The sequence below is a fragment of the Lissotriton helveticus genome, chromosome 1_1, assembly GCF_964261635.1.
Source record: "Lissotriton helveticus chromosome 1_1, aLisHel1.1, whole genome shotgun sequence".
NCBI classification, from domain to species: domain Eukaryota; kingdom Metazoa; phylum Chordata; class Amphibia; order Caudata; family Salamandridae; genus Lissotriton; species Lissotriton helveticus.
The window spans coordinates 1,818,478,979-1,818,498,731 of record NC_136057.1 but is presented as its reverse complement, the minus strand read 5'-3'; the positions used below and the strand labels follow the sequence as shown (position 1 = coordinate 1,818,498,731).

At 50.7% G+C, this 19,753-nt stretch overlaps 1 protein-coding gene across 1 annotated transcript in view; it reads right to left on the bottom strand.

Moving 5' to 3' along the window:
• Positions 1 to 19,753, bottom strand: part of KIF14 (kinesin family member 14) — a 606,238-nt gene that overhangs the window by 61,966 nt on the left and 524,519 nt on the right. Inside the window, exons 28-29 of the mRNA XM_078641003.1 lie at positions 19,077 to 19,151; positions 18,824 to 18,962 (exon numbers count right to left, since the gene is read on the bottom strand). Of these exons, the coding sequence (XP_078497129.1) occupies positions 18,824 to 18,962; positions 19,077 to 19,151 (214 nt within the window). The remainder of the gene's footprint in view (positions 1 to 18,823; positions 18,963 to 19,076; positions 19,152 to 19,753) is intronic.

Sequence of the window (19,753 nt, the reverse complement as noted above, 5' to 3'; positions counted from 1 at the left end):
TGAGTGACTGTATGAGTGAATAAGTGTGAGCAGCTGTATTGGTGTATAAGTGGATATGTGACTAGTGTATAGGTGAGTGAGCGGCTGTATGAGTGGTTGTATTGGTGAGAGAGAGTGAGTGGGTGGGTGAGTGAGTGGGTGGGTGGGTGAGTGGGTGGGTGGGTGGCTTTATGGGTGAGTGGCTGTATGGGTGGGTGAGTGGGTATGTGAGTGGCTGTATGGGTGGGTGAGTGGGTATGTGAGTGGCTATATGGATGAGTGAATGGGTTTGTGAAAGGTTTTATGGGTGAGTGAGTAGCTGTTTGAGTGGGTGTTTGCTTAACTGAGTGGGTTTGTGTAGGTTGCTGGCCTTCTGTATAGTGTACTAAAACGAAGTACACCGTGCAGAGAGTCCACTGGATCCTTTACTGGTATACTGACACAAAAGTAGGTATTACTAACGCTCTTTTTGTGGGGGTGTTGGCGAGCTGTTAGGCTTATCAGAGGTTAGTGCTAAGAATTTGTTGTACTTACAGAGGCATGGAATGAGACACACACTCAAGAACAAATTAAAGACCATTTTGTAAAAATACAATTGATTTTTATATAATTTCCAGACCAAGAACTTAGTTGTAAGGTAAGTATTTTTTGAGTAATGATTTTTCAAAGTTCTCAAAATAAATCACTTGTGCGCTATTACGCACAATAGATGTCAATGGGCGAAAATAGGAATAAGCATATAAAATCACAGTGTGTTCTTGAAGGCTCACCTTCTGAATTTAGTTAAGTAGCAGGGCCAGGTCCAATGTTCTAGTAGCGTAAGAACAGGAGTGTCCCAGATTCGGACAGGAGCAAGTCGCTGAGGTTGTTGGTAGCCAGGGCGCTACAAAGAAGGGGGAAGCCTGAAAACACGCTGCACAGAGAGACTCAAATGTATGTCCAGGATGTCCTATTTGAGGAAGCAGGTTGCAAGGGACTCAGGACCACAGCTTGTTCGTTGTTACCCAGGCCGGGCGGGCTGGGTGCAGAGTAGGATGGGGCAGCCAAGCGCCGAGAAGGTCCTCGCGGTTAGGGGCAGGCAGGTCGCAGGGGCAATTTCAGAACTGCTGCACCACTCACGGAGCAGGTCTCAGGGGTCTCAAAGTCCCTCGATCAATATCTGTGTCCTGTGAAGTTGGAGTCCGGATTGAACTCTTTCTTCTTGGTCATCGGTGTAGAGGGGCCGATACCCTAGGTATTGGCACAGCACAACTCCGGTAGGTCTTGGTGTACTCTCACTTGGTGGTGGTGCGATGGGGACCCTTTGGGGCAGATGTACCTCTTCTGGCTTGGCTGTTGCATCAGTCGGTGGAGAGCAGCAGATCAGTAAACTGGACCTCGCAGTTCAGTGGCTGCAGGGGAGTAGCTCCTCTACTCCTAGGGAGTTTCTCAGCAAATGGTAGAACGCTGGAGTGTTCTTAGAGGTCTCACAGCTGCAGGACAAGACAGCACACCACAATTGTTGAGCCCTGGAAGCACCCGGCAGGGTCTGGCAGCAATTTTCTGCAGCAGGTCTCCAGTTCTCAGGTCAGCAGCTCTTCTTTGTTCATTGCTCTACTTAGGTCCATCGACTAAGTTTAGGGTCCAGGGATGCCACCTAAATACTAAATGTAGCGGTGTTAAAGGGGGTGACAGATAGAAGCCAATGGGCTACCTACCTTTAGGGTGTCTACTCTCTCTAAGTGACCACTTTCTGTGGGAAGGGGCACTAACCTAGCCCTGATAGGTTGATTTTCTACCTTCACAAGACGGAGGAATTGACAAGTAGTGGCCACATCGCCTGTCCCACCTTAGGGGTGGTGCTGACAATGTGAGCCCACGTCCTATCTAATTAATTTTTCCACCTGTTCTCCCGCCAAAAGTGGGAGTAGAAAAGGGGAGGTGGCATCCTCCACTATCTGGAGATGCCTGGGTTGCCTTTCAAAGGCGGCATCCCCTTTGAAGCTTCCCGCCTTGGTAGGCCGTCGCAGCCTGGAGGAGGTCTGATGCATCAGCGCCCAGAGCAGGCTTTGTTCCTGGCCTCAGAGCACTGTCTCTCATCCCATGAGGTAAGAAACATGCCTGATGGCGGCAGGCTGGTTAAGACTGGTCAGAGACCACACCAGTGCTCGGTAGGTTTACAGGGGACCCTTTAAGAAGGTCTCCTGTGTACATTTATTAATAAATTCAACACTGGCATCAGTGAGGATTTATTAAGACTAGATGCTTGGTAATAAACATCTTAGGGTACAGTGAAGCCATCATGTAGCTAGGAAACTCGTAATGAAAAGTATCCAGCCTATTTACTCTCTATGGCTTCCCTGTGCACTTACAGTATCCGAGAATGTAATTAGACATTGTAGGTAATATCTGTGCATGCTGATATGTCCACACATGGGATATAGTGCACCCTGCCTTAGGGCTGTAAGGACTGCAATAGGGGTGACCTACCTATACCTCATGCAATGTATGTGGGCATGGCACACAGGGCAGTGTGCCATGTCGACTCTTCAGTTTTTCTGTACCAAGATATGCAGCCTGCAATGGCAGTTGCATGGTCTTGGTGAGGGGTCCCTATGGTGGCACAATTCATGCTGCAGTCCTAGAGGACCCTCTTCAGTACCCAGGCCCTAGGTACCAGGGTTACCATTTACTAGAGACTTACAGTCGTGCTGAAGTAGTGCCAATCATGGTACAGTTTTAGGAAAGTGATCTGCACTAGGAGCCTGGTTAGCACGGACCCAGGGCACTTAAATTCGAAATCACATCATGCATCAGATAAAAAGAGCGGGCTAAATGTGAATAGAGGCACTTTCCTACAGTGAGTGAGTGGCTCTATTGGAGAGTGAGTGTCCATATGCATGGCTGTATGGGTGAGTGAGTGGACGTGTGAGTGCTTGTATGGATGTGTGAATGGGTATGTAAGTGGTTTTTGAGTGGGTACGTGAGTGGTTGTATTGGTTAGAGAGTAGCTCTGTTGAGAGGCTGTATGGGTGAATGAGTGGGTGTGTGAATAGGTGTATGGGTAAGACAGTGGCAGTGTGGATGATTGAATGGGTGCGAGTGGCTCTATGGATTGGTGAGTGGGTGGGTTTGTGAGCTGTTGTATGGGTGTGTGAGTGGGTACATGCGTGGTTGTGTGAGTGGAAGTGTGAATGGTTCTGTGGACGATGTCATCAGTGATGTCATTTGAGATGTCATCAGCAATGTCACTGACCATGTAATGAGTGATGTAATATGTGAGATCATAAGCAGTGCATTGCGGGGCGTAAGTTATAGTTAGCTCAGGTAACTGTAACTACTGAATTTCCATGGTTTTGTACGAGTGAAATCTGAGCCTAACTTTTGGTTTTTGCAAGCAGATATGTATGTATATATATATATATATATATATATATATATATATATATATATATATATATATATATATATATATATATATCCTACTGGCGGTCGCCAGTAGTTGGTTATAGTTAGGACCTATTATCCATAGGAAATCCGCAACATTCTATTTAGAATAACTTTGGCGCCGGTTGTAGAATCTTATCGAAATTTTCAAAGCATTTGGCCAGCTCCGGTCTGCTACTATCCTGAAAGTTTCACAGTGAATCATCAAGAGGGGTCCGAGAAAAAAGGGGGGGTCCCAAAACGCGTTTTCCCTATGCAATTTCCCATAGGACCTTTAGCCGCAGCTACAGCCTGAACTGCTGAACGGAATTACACCTAATTTGGCAAAGAGGTAGTCCTTAGTTCAGACTCGTGCCTTTTGCTTAAATGGTGTAAATCCGTTCAGTAGTTCCTGAGAAAATGACATTTAAAAGTATATATATATATATATATATCTATGGCCTCGAAGGGTCCGCGTACCCTAAGCGCAGCCTAAGCGCACCCTGCCGTGCACGAGCTGTATTTTAATTGACTGTCAACACTCCAAATCAGGAAGTGTTGGCAGCCATCTTGTGTCTCGGTAGAAGAGAGGCACAAGAAACTACAAAAAAAATTTGCAAAACGCGAAAAGGGGGCAGGGTAGAAACAGCCTGACCGCCTTGGCCTGCCCAGGGGGTCCCACAAGGACTCCCAAGACCCCCCCCCCAATTTTTTTTTATCCTGCCGATAAAAAAAAAAAAAAAAAGAAATGCGGTCTCCCGCGCTAAATATGCTAATTTGCCCCCGGGCGGGCCAAATCCCGGGGGCATCATCAAAAAAATAGTGTGGGGTGGTCCCAATCCCACCCACACTGCCCTGGGGACCGCCACCTAGGGGCGCTAACTTAATATATGCAGGGGGCTCACAGGGCTCCCCCGCAGCCCAAGGCTCCGCCACCCCTCGGGGCTTGTTTAAAATGGGTGGGGGGCTCTCAGGCCCCTCCACCCCCGGGGACCACCACCCCCCGGGGCTTCAAAACATTAAGTGAGGGGGGCTCTGAGGCCCCCCTGCCCCTGGGACGGGACCGCCACCCCCGGGGCTTCTTCAAAATGTGGGCGGGGGGGCCCCCCTCCTGGAGTCTTGTCTTGGCCCTGGGGACCGCCACCCCCCAGGGCCGGCTCCTGCAGTGTCCCGGGGTGCCCACCCCCGGGACACTGTAGTTTGCAATGACAGGGTGGGAGCCTCGCGGCTCCCACCCTGTCATTGCAAACTGCTTTCCTAATTCACCCTTTACCTTCAAGGTAGGTCGCTCCCCCTCCACTGCAGCGCCACCAGTGCCAGTGCCATCCTCCTGCTGTCGCCTCGCCCTGCTTTCTCGTGCTCCTGGTGCCCCCTGCACCTTGGTTTGCTGTCCTCCGCCGCTGCTGCCTGCGTGCCAGGTACCCCTGCCACTGTGTGCCTGCGCCCCCTGCCCTTTCTTGATTCTGTACCCCCCGTTGCTATGTACTTGTGCCCCCTGCCCGTTTACCTAACTTTTCTCCCCCGCTGCTGTGTGCGTTTTCCCGCCGCTGCCTCCCCTGCAGCCCCCCCCGTGCCCATTCGCATTTCCCGCCTCCCAGCTGATCCTCCCTCCCCACTACCCCTTAAATGGCGGCCGCTGCGCGGCCGCACCAAGTCAAGCCCGTCTGCGCCCAGCGCCAGATCCCCTGGCCTCCACACCACCCAGGACGCCCGCTACGACGCCAAAACCCTCATCGCTCTCAACCACGGACGGACCATCAACTGCTACAAGGCCACCCCCAAACGCACTTATGGCCCCTTCTCCTGCCGGAACTGCAACTTCTCCTGCATCAACGACGCCGATGCTCCCACAGCAACGGGACCCAACCGACTGCGATGCATCCTGCTCAACACCCGCTCCGCACGCAACCACGCCGTCGAGCTCTGGGACCTACTCACCACCACATCACCAGACGTTGCCTTCCTGACCGAGACCTGGACAGTGACCATCCCCGACGGATACAAGATCTCATGCAGAGACCGGACCAACGGAGTCGGAGGAGGAATTGCCATCATCCACAAGAACACCATCAAGGTCTCCACAAACACCGACGACACCCTCACCACCGCCGAACACATGCACTTCAAGATCCACACTGATCCCAAGACCACCCTCAGAGGCACCCTCGTCTACAGACCACTCGGCCCACGTCCCCAATTATGCAACTCCATCACCGACTTCATCAGCACGCACGCACTGACCTCCACCGACTACATCCTGCTCGGCGACCTAAACTACCATCTGGAAAACAACGACAGCAACTCCTCCACCCTGGTCGACAACCTCACCACCCTCGGACTGAAACAGATCGTCACCTCCCCGACCCACATCGCCCCACACGCTCAATGCCATCTTCTCCTCCAGCCCCCACGTTGCCTTCAGCCACGCTTCCAAGCTCACCTGGACCGACCACCACTGCGTCCACTTCACCTTCCAGAAACCCGTCACACATCACCGCACCCTACAGATCCCCCGCCGACGCCGGGGCAAAGTCACCAAGGAACTACTAGAAACACACCTCGCACTCAGCCCACCGACCCTCAGACTCTGGATGGAAGACTGCGCCAACACCTTAGCCCCAGTGAGACACCCACCGACAGACACCAGCCATAGAGCCAGCTGGTTCACCCCGAAGCTCCTGGCCTCCAAGCGCACTTGCCGGAAACTTGAAAACATCTGGCTCAACGACAGAACGCCCGGCAACCACGTAGCCCACAAAGACGCCATTCGCAAACATCACCACCTCATCAGGACCACCAAAAGAGCCTCGTTCAAAGACCGCCTCGACAACAACGCCCACAACAACAAAGAGCTCTTCAACATCGTGAAAGAACTCTCCAATCCTACCTCTTGCACCAACGACATCCCGCCGTCGCAAGCCCTGTGCAACACCCTCGCTGCCTTCTTCCATCGCAAGATCACCGACATCCACAACAGCTTCAACCAGCTGAACCCTATGGACCCCGCCACGACGAACACTCCGAACCCCACCGACCACGACCTCCTTACCACATGGACCAACGTGAGCACCGAAGACATAATCAAGACCATGAGCACCATCTACTCAGGCTCCTCGTCTGATCCTCTTCCCCACCACATCGTCTACAAAGCTGACAGCCTCATTGCACCCCACCTGCGTAACATCATCAACCTCTCCTTCGGGACCGTGACCTTCCCTGAGAGCTGGAAGCACGCAGAGATCAACGCCCTACTGAAGAAACCCAAGGCAGACCCAAGCGACCTCAAGAACTTCCGGCCCATCTCCCTGCTTCCGTTCCCAGCGAAAGTCCTCGAAAAGATCGTCAACACCCAGCTCACCCGCTACCTAGAAGACAACAGAATCCTGGACCCCTCCCAGTCAGGCTTCCGCAGCAACCACAGCACCGAGACCGCCCTCATCGCCGCCACAGACGACATCAGAATCCTACTCGGCAACGGCGAGACAGCGGCCCTCATCCTCCTGGACCTCTCCGCCGCCTTCGACACAGTCTGCCACCACACACTACGCACATGCCTCTACGACGCAGGGATCCGAGACAAGGCCCTGGATTGGACCACCTCCTTCCTCTCCGACAGAACCCAGAGAGTCCGCCTCCCCCCGTTCCAATCCGGAACCACCAAAACCGTCTGCGGTGTCCCGCAGGGATCATCCCTCAGCCCGCCGCTGTTCAACGTCTACATGGCTCCACTCGCTCGCATCACCAGACTACATGACCTCAACATAATCTCCTACGCCGAAGACACCCAGCTGACTCTCTCCCTCACCAAGGACCCCCTCAATGCCAAATCCAACCTTCACCAGGGTATGAAGGCCGTCGCCGATTGGATGGAGGCAAGCCGGCTCAAGCTGAACACAGACAAGACGGAGATCCTCATCCATGGGCCCAACCCCTCAGCGTGGGACGATTCCTGGTGGCCAGCATCACTGGGAACCCCCCCCGGCATCTACCAACCACGCACGCAACCTAGGAGTCATCCTCGACTCAAAGCTCGGCATGACCAACCAAGTCAACGCAGTCTCCTCCTCCTGCTTCCGCACCCTCCGTATGCTCCGCAAGATCTACAGATGGATCCCGGCGGACACACGAAAGACCGTCACACACGCCCTCGTCAGGAGTCGACTAGACTACGGAAACGCCCTCTATGCCGGAGCCCCGTCCATACTCATCAGCAGACTCCAAAGAATCCAGAACGCCTTCGCACGCCTGGTCCTAGACGTCCCACGCCGAGACCACATCACCCCACACCTGAGAGACCTGCACTGGCTCCCCGTCGACAAAATAATCACTTTCAAACTCATGATCCACGCACACAAGGCACTCCACAAGACCGGCCCAGCCTATCTCAACAATAGACTCTCCTTCTACGTACCGAATAGGAAACTCCGCTCCGCCGACCGGTTCCTGGCCGCCGTCCCGCGCATCCACAGAACCACTTCCGGGGGCAGATCCTTCTCCCACCGCGCCGCCAAGACCTGGAACGCCCACCCCCTCCCCCTTCGACAGACCGCAGACCTCCCGGCCTTCAGGAGACTGCTCAAGACCTGGCTTTTCGACCACTAGCAGCAGTGCCTCCCCCCCCCCCCGCGCCTTGAGACCCTAGCGGTTAAGTAGTGCGCTTTACAAATCCACTGATTGATTGATTGATTTTGAAGAGAGAGCAGGAAACCTGCTCTCTCTTCCAAATAGGAAAGCAGATTGCTTTTCCACAGGGGGAGCAGCATTTTAGCTGCTCCCCATGTGGAAAAGCAATGCCGGCTCCTGCAGGACGCGGGGAGCCGGGGCTAGTAGTGGCCCAAGAGGGGGGCCATGTGGCCCCCCTGAAATAAAAAAAATAAAAACAAAATAAACTGGCCAGGGGGATGGGGTCCCCAGGGCCAGAATTGAGGCCGCCTGGGGGCCAACTAGCCCACCAGGTACCTCCAGTAATCACCACAGAGCTGCGTTGCAGAGTGTTGTAAAAAGGGGCATGGCCTCTGAACACCTCTCTGCAACCCAGCTCCGTGGCGCATACTGGAGGTACCTGGTGGGCTTCAGGATTGAAGAGGAATTAACTCCCCAACTTAAAATGTGCCACAGGGAGTGTTTGCAGACATGTCATCTCAGGCCCCGCCCCCTTCCTTCACTATTGTGCAAAGGCACCCTGTGGTGCGTTTTAAGTTGGGGAATTAATTACTCTTCAGTCTTGAGGGTCCCTGGGGGCCAATTAGCCCGCCAGGTACCTCTAGTAAGTGCCTCAGAGCTGCGTTGCAGAGAGGTGTAAAAAGGGGCGTGGCCTCTCAACACCTCACAACTTAAAATGCACCACAGGGTGCGATTGCACAATGGTGAAGGAAGGGGGCGGGGCCCGCGGTGACATGTCTGCAAACACGCCCTGTGACGCGTTTTAAGTTAGGAAAAAAATTCCACTTCAAACCTGAGGGACCATGGGGGCCAAGTAGCCCACCAGGTGCTTCCAGGAAGCGACACTGCGCTGCTTTGCCTCTTTTTACATCTTTCTGCTACGCAGCTCTGTGGCGCTTACTGGATGTACTACGAATTCCGATTACTCCCCTGTTATCAGGAGAGACCTCAGTGCAGCATCTTTCAGACCAGTACTGTTCCTGAAAAGTAATTCTAACCATACTTACCAGTAACTTGAATTTCCTTCCATGGGCTAACATTGACTGGTTTCACTTGGAAATTGTTCTAAGTGTGGAGTTTTGGAACTTTTAAATATTCACCTAAAATCATCCTAACAACGAATTCCGATTTACTCACCTGTTATCAGGAGAGAACCCAGTGCTGCATTTTTAGCCCAGCACTGACCCTGAAAAGTAATTCCAACCATACTTACCAGTAACTTGTATTTCCTACCATAGGAATCCATTGTCTGGTTTTCACCAGAAAAGTGTCTATTTTCACAAACTACAAATATTCCTTAAAAATCGCTTCTATGACTTAAACGCATCCTTTCAACTGTTTACAGGACATGCACCAGTGCTGGATCCAGGATCCACCACGGAGTAAGAAAAAGTAACGATAACACTACTTACTTGCTAAGTGAATTTCCTCCCATAGGATAACATTGGTGAAAAAGTTTCAAAGTGTCAACTTTTAAAATACAATAATATTCCTTAAAAATCACTACTGTAACCAAAACGCTTTTATTAAACTGTTTACAGGAGATGTCCCAGGACTGAATCTAGGATCCAATCCTGTGGTTAGAAAAGTAATCCATAAAGTAATTAATTGCATTTAACTAGAAATTCCCATTCAGCTCAATGTTGCATTGTGTTTGAAATTGTGTTGCCCATTGCAACAACTGTAACTACTGTACTTAAAAGTCTATTGCCTATTTGCAAAGTATTTAAACTATAGTAATTCATTCTGAGAAAGTATATTTTGTAATGTATAATGTAATTTAAAAAATAAAATATCTAAAAATAAATAGTTTAAAAAAATGTAGTAAATCAGTATCAAAATAATAAATATAAGAATTAATACATTTAAATTTTTTTATTTACAAAACCTTTGAAATTCACTGAAAAACCCATAGGTTTCAGACATGTTATAGTTAGGAACTAGCATTTATAAAAACCTTTGAAATTCACTGAAAAACCAAAGGTTTTAGGGGTGTTATAGTTAGTTGGACATTTCACTCGTACAAAACCATTGAAATTCCTCCGTTATAGTTAGTTGTACTAACGCACAAGTTACTTACCTTCGGTAACGATATATCTGTAAAAAACATTAGTTAGTGTTAGATTCCTTATCTTAGAATATCCCCAGGCGTCAGACTGGATCCGGAGAGTTTTCGGCAGCAGTACCCCTGCGTGTCGCTAGGCGTCGTCTGTGGCTCCGCGTCCGTCGTCGACGTTGCGATCGCCGGGTTGACGTCGTCTGAGTACTTAGAAGCCACCCTCGCGCGCGGACGTCCGTTCTGTACATAGCTTTCATGCCAGTAACGCAGAGCCATGATAGAAACCGACACTGGTGCCATGAAACTAGGGTCCTGAAAGGAATGTCCTTAACCCTAGATATCGGTTTGCAGAACGGGGAGGATGGGTGGGGCGGTAAGGAATCTAACAATAACTAATGTTTCTTATAGATATATCGTTACCGAAGGTAAGTAACTTGTGCATCTTAAAGAAACACATTAGATTCCCTACCTTAGAATAGATACCCCAGCAATACCAACCCCGGTGGTGGGTCTGCGAACCAAGATCACCCAGGAAAGTCCTGGAGAACAGAACGGCCGAAAAAAACATCTCTCCGCACTTGGCTGTCCAGGCAGTAGTGCCTACCAAACGTGTGCAGCGAGGCCCACGTGGCTGCCTGACCTGTTATGTTATGTTATGTTTAGGCTTTCCTGTTTTCAGTTTCTATTTTTGGTAAATTCTGGTGGGGTTTTTTCAGTGATTTCAATACCTTAATAAACAGTTATCAGTGGTTACACACTTTCGCGCCACTAAAAACAAAAGAAAGAGTGTTTTTCCGGTGTTTATGGAACGTTTTGCTTTTATTATTGCTTGCTTTCTGCACTAATAGAACATGGTATATAGACAGTGTATGTATAGTGTATATGAGGTCCAAATAGATTTTTGCAAATTAAACTTATCGTAGTACACCCTACAATACTTCTTCAGTGAGTCTTTGGTCATGCACGCTCGCTCTTTCCTTCCCATGTAAACTTATATCTGTAAAAAGGCCCTCTCAACATTGGCACTTAAGACGGGCAATGCCAAAACAGCCAGTACAGAATTTGCTAACTCTGGCCACTGACATAGCTTTCCATGCCAATACTGGTGTACTTGAAGATTGTGAGTCTCAGGGCAGGTTTTGCAGCATTTGCATTGAGCTGGGCACTTTTGCCCTCAGCGTGTTTGAAGTGGTCAAAAATGAAGCAGCACTTTTGAAAAGACAGAGGAAATTCCCCTTTACTGAAGGGATCTAGAACTTGTACAGAGTACCACAGTGAGGTTTCATTGCCTTCAAATGCCATTGGTGGTGAAGGGACATTTCTATGCATCATTGCACGCCATTTCTCATACATTGTAGAATAAACGTTCCTGAATTGCTCTTCAACATTGCTTTGCTTACCAAGTGCCAAGCACTCTAACATAGAACATGTTGCAGTGCCAAAGTCACTAAAGGTGTCACCCAGCCTACTCTCAAGGAGTACCAGAATGGACTAAAAAGTCAATAGCATCCCTCATTAACTCTGAAGATTGTAAAGATGCTTTCAGCATACCATCTAACAAGTGGCAAGGATCTCCTACAGGGAATCAGTTCAGCTCGGGTATCAATTTTGACAGGTCATCACAACTTTTTGATATACGCAGCTGAATCACTAAAAATACAAACAATATCACTCCAATTTTTGTTGAACTTGGAAATAACCTTTTTTGCAGAGCATTCCAAGTGACACTGCATTCCATGTTTTTCCAAATGTCTGGTGTCATGTTTTAACCACTATCCCAGATGCTTGGTGATGGCGCTCCTAATATATATACTTGTCACTATACCTTGCACTGAGTGTTTAAAGCCTGAGGTGTTGGCAATTCACCTACTATCAATACTGACCAACTAGAAACAACTGTGGGCTGGTGTATTAAGGGTTTTTACCCATTCTCTGTGGGTAAATGTGATGACACATATTAGGAAAGATTCCTATGAAACCAGCCATTTTACCTATCAGTGAAAGAATCAAACGCAGACAAAATATCAAATATGGTTTTGATATTTCCTGATGCTCTACAGTTTATAAAATAATTAAATGAGAACTAAAACATGCTTCTAAACCCTGCATCTTTAGACCAAAGACCAGAAAACTGAAAAAAGCAAAAGGAAGAAACAATATTTTAGTGGCATCCCTAAACATCAAAACTCAAGCAGAATAATGTTAGCCCAGTCTTTCCTGTTGCTTGCTTGTATAACAAAGTTACATTGTATTTGCCCTTCAGGAAGAAACAAATGACTATTTCACTCTCCTTTTCCTTTCTTTGAATGGCATTTAGTTTGTGGTTGTGCAGGTGTTTTTTCAGTGTTTATATGTTTACAATGGTGAGGGCTATTTCTCTTTCAGTGGGGTTTTATCAGTTATTATAGGTTTAAACCTAAAACCCCACAGCCTAGTTATGTTATATAAGATTTTATAGCGCGCTCAATTACTACTAGAGTATCCTGGCGCGGAGGGGTGATGCAGCAAGGCAGAAGCTACTTGGAAAAAACTGAAAGTTAAGCTGACATTTTAAACAGATGAGTCTTAAGCGCTTTTTTGAAGAGCGAATAGGTCCGATTAGCCCGAAGGGCCAAAGGTAGAGAGTTCCAGGCCACAGCTGCTTTAACCGCAATGGATTGTCCACCGAAACGGGAGCGACATATGTCCTGCAAGGGGACTCCCCGACCCAGGGCAGTAGTAGTCGCCGTGGCCCGAGTGGAATGGGCACGTAGCCCAACAGGAGGCTCCTTTTTCGTCAAGTAGCAAACCTTGATGTACAAGACGACCCACCGAGATATGGTCCTCCTGTGCACCGCCTTTCCCTTCTTAGCGCCCACATAACCAACAAAGTCGTCCACCTGGAACTGGCGTGTGCGATCTAGATAGAAGGAGAGCGCACATTTTGGGTCCAGACGGTGGAGCCTCTCTTCCTCCTTCGAAGGATGCAGAGGCGGAAAGAAGGTGGGCAAGGTGATGGACTGCCCGATGTAAAAGGCTGTGACTACCTTGGGCAGGAAAGAAGGACGAGTCCTCAGAACAACTTTGTCCGGATGGACAGAGAGGAAAGGAGGTTTCGAAGATGTAGCCTGGAGCTCACTCACCCTCCTGGCTCAGGTGATGGCAACCAGGAATGCAGCTTTAAGAGTCAGAAGACTAAGAGGACAGGTATGAAGTGGCTCAAAGGGAGTGCACATCAGATATGTCAGAACAAGATTCAAGTCCCACTGAGGCATCACGAAGGGAACAGGAGGAAACATGTGTGTGATGCCTTTCAAGAATCTATTTACAACGAGGGACTTGAAAAGAGAAGGCTGATCAGGAAGCCTTTAGAAGGCTGAAATGGCTGAGGTAGCCCTTGAGAGTGCCCAGAGCAGAGCCCTGCTGGTCAAGAGACAGAAGGAAGAGGAGAACCTCTGAAAGGGGGGCAGAGAGTGGATCTACACCCTTTGCTGTGCACCATGCCACAAATTTGTTCCACCCGCAGGCGTATACCGTTTTTGTGGAGGGTCGCCTGGCTGCCAGAATCACATCACAGACTTCAGGAGGCAAGTCTAATAGCCTCAACTGTCGCCGCCCAATCTCCATGCATGGAGGTGGAGACTGGACAGGATTCGGGTGGAGGACCGTCCCCTGCTGCTGCGACAGAAGGTCCTCCTGAAGAGGCAGAGGAATTGGGGGATCAACTGACATGTTGAGTAGCTCGGGATACCAGTATCTTCGCGCCCAGTCCGGAGCCACAAGGATGACTTGGGCCCGTTCCCGTCTGAACTTCTTCAGCACTCTGGGGAGACGTGGTATAGGCGGAAAGGAGTACAACAGACCGCAGCTCCACTCGCGCCGAAAAGCGTCTCTGAGCGAGTGCCGCCTTGGAAATTCCAACGCGCAGAACTGATGACATTGCGCGTTCTCTTCGGCGGCGAATAGATCTCACCAAGACTCTCCCCACTGCTGAAAGAGACCTTGCGCCACATCCGAGTTCAGACGCCATTCGTGATCCATCATGCGGCTGAGTTCGTCCGTCCTGGCGTTCAGGGAACCTGCCAGGTGTTGAACCACCAGGGTGACGGCCTGGTGTTCCAGCCATGTCCAGAGACGCAGAGCCTCCTGACAGAGGATCCACAACCCCACCCGCCCTGTTTGTTGCAGTACCACATGGCAGTGGTGTTGTCCGTGAACACCTGCACTACACTTCCCCGGACAGAGGGAAGGAATGCCTTCATTGCAAGATGGATCGCCCGCAGCTCCAGAAGGTTGATATGGAGCTGGGACTCCGCCGGAGACCAGAGGTCTCTGATCTCCCTCTCTCCCATGTGCCCCCCCCATCCCAGGAGGGACGTATCTCTCACAAATACGTGCTCCGGTTGGGGAAGGGAGAGAGATCTGCCGCTGACCCTATCGCGGTTCGTGAGCCACCACTGCAACTGGCTCGCAGTGGCCTCCGAGATCGGGACGTGGTCGGAGAGGTTGCCCTGATGCTGTGCCCACTGAAACTTCAGGTTCCACTGAATAGCCCGCATCCGCCACCTGGCGTGATGCACCAGAAGGATGCAGGAGGCCATCAGCCCCAGGAGCCACAGCGTCAACCTGACCGAGACTTGGGATAAAGGTTGAAAAATCGGAATCAGAGCCTGAATAGCCCGAACCCGCTGTTCGGGGGGATAAACCCGAAACTGCGCTGAGTCCAGAACTGCTCCGATGAAAAGGAGCTTCTGAGAGGGGCACAGGTGTGACTTCAGCACGTTGATGGAGAACCCCAGCGAGTGCAGGAGGTCTGCCGTAGTCTGGAGGTGGGACACGACTGACTGAGGCAAGCCCGCCTTCAACAATCAATCGTCGAGATAGGGGAAGACTGAAACCCCTAATCTGAACAGATGAGCTGCGACCACCGCCATCACTTTCGTGAACACCCGTGGGGCGCTGGTAATGCCGAAGGGGAGCACGGTAAACTGAAAGTGCTCGTGGCCTACCATGAATCGCAGGTAACGCCGCTGGGCCGGCAGGATGGGGATGTGGAAATACACGTCCTGCAAGTCCAAAGCTACCATCCAGTCTTCTGGGTCCAGGGCAGCCAGGACCTGAGCCAAAGTCAGTATCTTGAACTTCTTCCGGAGGAAGCCGTTGACGCTCCGTAGGTCCAAGATAGGGCGTAGGCCTCCTTTGCCCTTCTTTGGTACCAGAAAGTAGTGGGAATAGCAACCACGTCCTACTTCTGGCACAGGAAAGCGCTCGATGGCCCCCTTGGCCAAGAGGGCCGTAACTTCCTCCTGCAGAAGTTGCATGTGATCTCGCGACATGCGGTGGTACTGCGGTGACATGGCTGGAGGGTTCGCCTCAAAGGGGAGGGAGTAGCCCCGTCGGACGATTTGCAGCACCCACCTGTCCGACGTGATGGTACGCCAGTGGGGGAGGTGATGGCAGACCCTGCCCCCCACTGGCGACGAATGGGCCTGAAATGCCGGACTAGGAAGGCTTAGAGGCAGATGCTGCAGGGGCGAGTGTGGACTGACCCTGCCGGTGCCCCCCGGTACCGTCACGGCGGTAACCACATCCGCGACCGCGTTGAGCCTGGGTCTGCGGCAGGCTGGACGTGTGGGGGCGCCTCTTCCTTGGCCACGAAAGGAGCGAAAAGCGGAAGTCGCTGGCAGATGGCCTAGGCCCAAGGACTTGGCCGTAGCCCTGGAGTCCTTGAAACGCTACAGCGCACTATCCGCCTTGTCGCCAAAGAGGCGACGGCCATCAAAGGGCATGTCCATTAGGGTGGCCTGGACATCACCCAAAAAGTTGGCGGACCTCAGCAAGGCGTGGCGGCGAACCGCCACCGTCGTTACAATCGTCCTACCCAGCGAGTCCGTTGTGTCGAGTCCACACCGTATGGAGTAGCGTGCTGCATCCTGCCCTTCCGCCAGGGCTTGGGCGAGCTTTGCTCGGGCCTCCTCCGGGCACTGTGGCAGCACCTCCGCAACCGAATCCCACAGGGAGTGGGTGTAACGGCCCTAAAGGCAGGCGGTGTTGACAGACCGCAGCCCCAAACTTAAGGAGAAAAACATTTGCTTCCCAAACTGATCGTACCCTTTGGATTCCCGATCCGGAGGAGCGGTCGGGAATGCGGTCTGGGATGTAGAGGCCTGGATCACCAGGCTCTCTGGGGTGGGGTGAACGGACAGGAAGCTAGGGTCGCCCGGAGCCAGGCGGTGGCGTCGGGCCACGGTCCGATCCACAGGGAGGCCTGTGGAGGGCTTGGGCAAGGTGCCCAACAGAACATCGGTGAGGGCTTAGTTGAACGGCAGTAGAGTCTCCAAGGAGCTTGCCTGCGGTTTGAGCACCTCAGTGAGGAGGTTAGTCCTCACGGCCGCAACAGGGAGCTCAAGAGCAAAGACCTTGGCCGTCCTGTTCAACAACACGCTGTAAGCAGCCCCCTCTTCCGACGCCATGGAGGGAGAAGAGATGAATCCAGTGTCGGGGGAAGTGTTCAGACCACTGGCCTCCCCTAGCTCGTCTGCCCAGTCCTGGCTCAACTGGCACTGCAGTGCCAGAGGGTCCTCAGACCCCTCCCAGTCCTCCTCGTCATTCATCTCCTGATAGTCAGGGAAAAATGATGGTCTATGGAGAACTGGGGTTTTTTAGAGGTACAGGGAAAAACTGGGCGCACTGAGCACGTTAGTGTTGGGAATGGATAGGTCTGGGTGCAAGTAGGCGAGGGGAAAAGGCCCTAAACCCCTCCAACGGTGTGCGACGCACACGCCAATAAATTAAGAACAAATACCAAATGCACACCAAATTACAGTACAGAGAGAGATGTCTCAATGGGCATAAATGAGTACAAAAAACCAAGTTCAGAACAAAAAGGGGAAGCGATGTAGTGCGATTCCTCTTTATTTGCATGGACGGCCATGCAAATAAAGAGGAATCGCACTACATTGAGACATCTCTCTCTGTACTGTAATTTGGTGTGCATTTGGTATTTGTTCTTAAGGGAAAAATGATGGAGCTGGTTCGTAGGTGAACTGCTCACCCATCTGCGCCGGAGACGGCGCCAGGCGATGCCGGTTCGACACCGGACCCGGACCAGGACCGGGGCTGGGACTGGGGACGTTGTTGTACGGGGATGACGTCGTGGGCGAAACACTCAGGGTCGGCTCAGCGGAGGTGAATGTATGACATTGTTCTGCATTCTGTCTATCAATTGTTGTTTTTGCCTTCGGCTCAGCGGAGGAGTCATGAGGTCGACTGGTGACGACCCGGATCCAGGCCTGGATCCTGCGGGGCCCTGCGGCGTCAGGATCGGAGTCGACGACGGCGCCAGGACTGAAGCACCCGATGGCGCTGGGGCCGGAGCTGCCGGCCCGCAAGGCTCCCAGACGGACCCACGGGGCCCGAAGGCACCTCGTCAGGGTCCGACGGAGGGAAGTGAGTCCTCATGGTCACGAGGAAGTCATGTATCTCCTCCGGCATCGCGTGCAGCCCAGGGACCGGCGGGTGTGGAGCTGGACGCGGCGCTTGCGGCTCCGGCGGAGCCGTGCGGGTGGTGTCGCCCAAATCCCCGGCCGCGTCGCGCGAGCGTCGGATGAGCGATGACGCCTCTTCGATTTCTTTTTTGAGTGCCTCGAATTACCTGAGGACTTGGAGCCCGACAGGTCCCCCGATTTCCTCCTAGACCGGTACCTTGCGCGGCGCGGAGCCGACTGCCGGAGCCCGAACCGCTCACGGGACCGCTCCTGCCTAGCCTTCGAGGTCAAGGCCCGGCAGTCGGGACACGACTTGTCATCGTGGTCGGCCCCAAGACAGTAAAGGCACCGACGGTGGGGGTGGTCACCGACATCAAGCGGTGACAGTCCTCGCAAGGTTTAAACCCAGGTATCCCTACCGGCACCGCGAGTCGAAGGTCGACTCGAGAAGTGATTAAAATAGGTAAAAAAGTTAGTCAAAAAATGACTAAGAGTACTCCTCTTCCCGGATCTGCCCTTGCTGGCACGGAAAAAAGAAGAACTGACGTCAGCGCGCGAGGGCCTTCTAAGTACTGCAACGACGTCATCCCGGCGATCACGACGGACACAGAGCCGCAGACGACGCCTAGCGACGCACAGGGGTACTGCTGCCGAAAACGTTCCGGATCCAGTCTGACGCCTAGGGATATTCTAAGGTAAGGAATCTAACACAAACGTGTTTCTTTCAGAATATAACTCGCGTGCCCGCAATCCACTGCTGATGATGTCACATATTACATCATTCATGACATGGTCAGAGATATCACTGATGACATCATCCACGTGACAATCTGATACATATATATATAACAATTATATGCATTTTAGCGGTTATGCTCCAACTGATATTTTGTAGGAGTCGTCATCAGTTGAAATGACAATTGTATTTCATTCTTTTGCTGTGCTGCCTGCTGTTTTGCATTAAACAATACTTGGACTTAAGGCTTTCCGTCCTGTTGTGTTTTATTTTTAACATCTGGCTTTTCTGCACATTTAAAATCAAGTCAATAACCTGCTGGGTTGCACAAAAGTGATTGAACTAGTGGGACTAAAGAGAAAATAACTTGAGACTTATTGTGCTTTCAATGTCGAAATCTAACATGCTAAAACATTTCTGTAGCAAGCCTAAAGAAGCCCAATGGCCATACAGCATTGTTTGTCTGCATTTATAATGTCAGAAAACCCCTCAAATTACAGAAACTGGGAAACATACCTTTTACGAAAGAGACACAAATCCGGAAAAACTGATCAACAGAGTGAGTCAGTTTCAAGAGCTCCTCGCCAAGGCTGGCAATCTTCTTCAAGTCATGACAACCGGCATCTTGTTCTTTTAACTGCGCCTCAATATTAACCTGCATCAATGTCGAAACATTCAATAAACTTACATTTAAAAGGTAGTGGAAGGAAAGCAGAACATGTTCATAAAGACATTTCAGTTTGGATGCATTCCTACAAATCTCACTTACCTTTTTGTATTCCTTTAAAGGACTTTGCAGAAATATCAATAGTCGCACAGCAATATTTTTTGCCTCCTTCAGGGCCTGGAAAAATATACATTAAATAAGTAAATGGAGTACGTTATTCACAAATGTCAAAGGTACGCTAGCACACAACAAATTGACATACTACTCTCCGGATAATTTTGTTTGAAATAAAGAAGCAATCAGTTTGTGTGAAAACACATCCAATCAACAGTTCCTTGGCCAATATCCAGAAATTCTAGGTTACCTCGAACTCTATCATACATCAGTGCCAGAACTATTAAAACAAGCATTTACAGTGCAATAGGTCTCGAAATTGCGAGTTTTCGAGCTATTGGCATTGTAAATGGCAATGCCTTTTACAATATTAAAAGGCATCGTCATTTACAATACCAATAGTTCAAACCTTTGCAAAAGTGACAACGATTGTCGAAATACCAGTTTTAAATGCATCCAATATATGGTGACGCAGAGAGCATACCTGACTCTGCATAGGTTACATACCATTTTTCATACCATCCTGCTGTCCTGTCCTAGATGTCCTGAATAGGATGCAGATCTGCTACACATGCTATGGACCTGCCCAGCTTGGGGAGATACAGGGGTGGTGTAACTACTTTTTTAAAGGACGTGATAGATGACATAGGATGGCATACAACAGA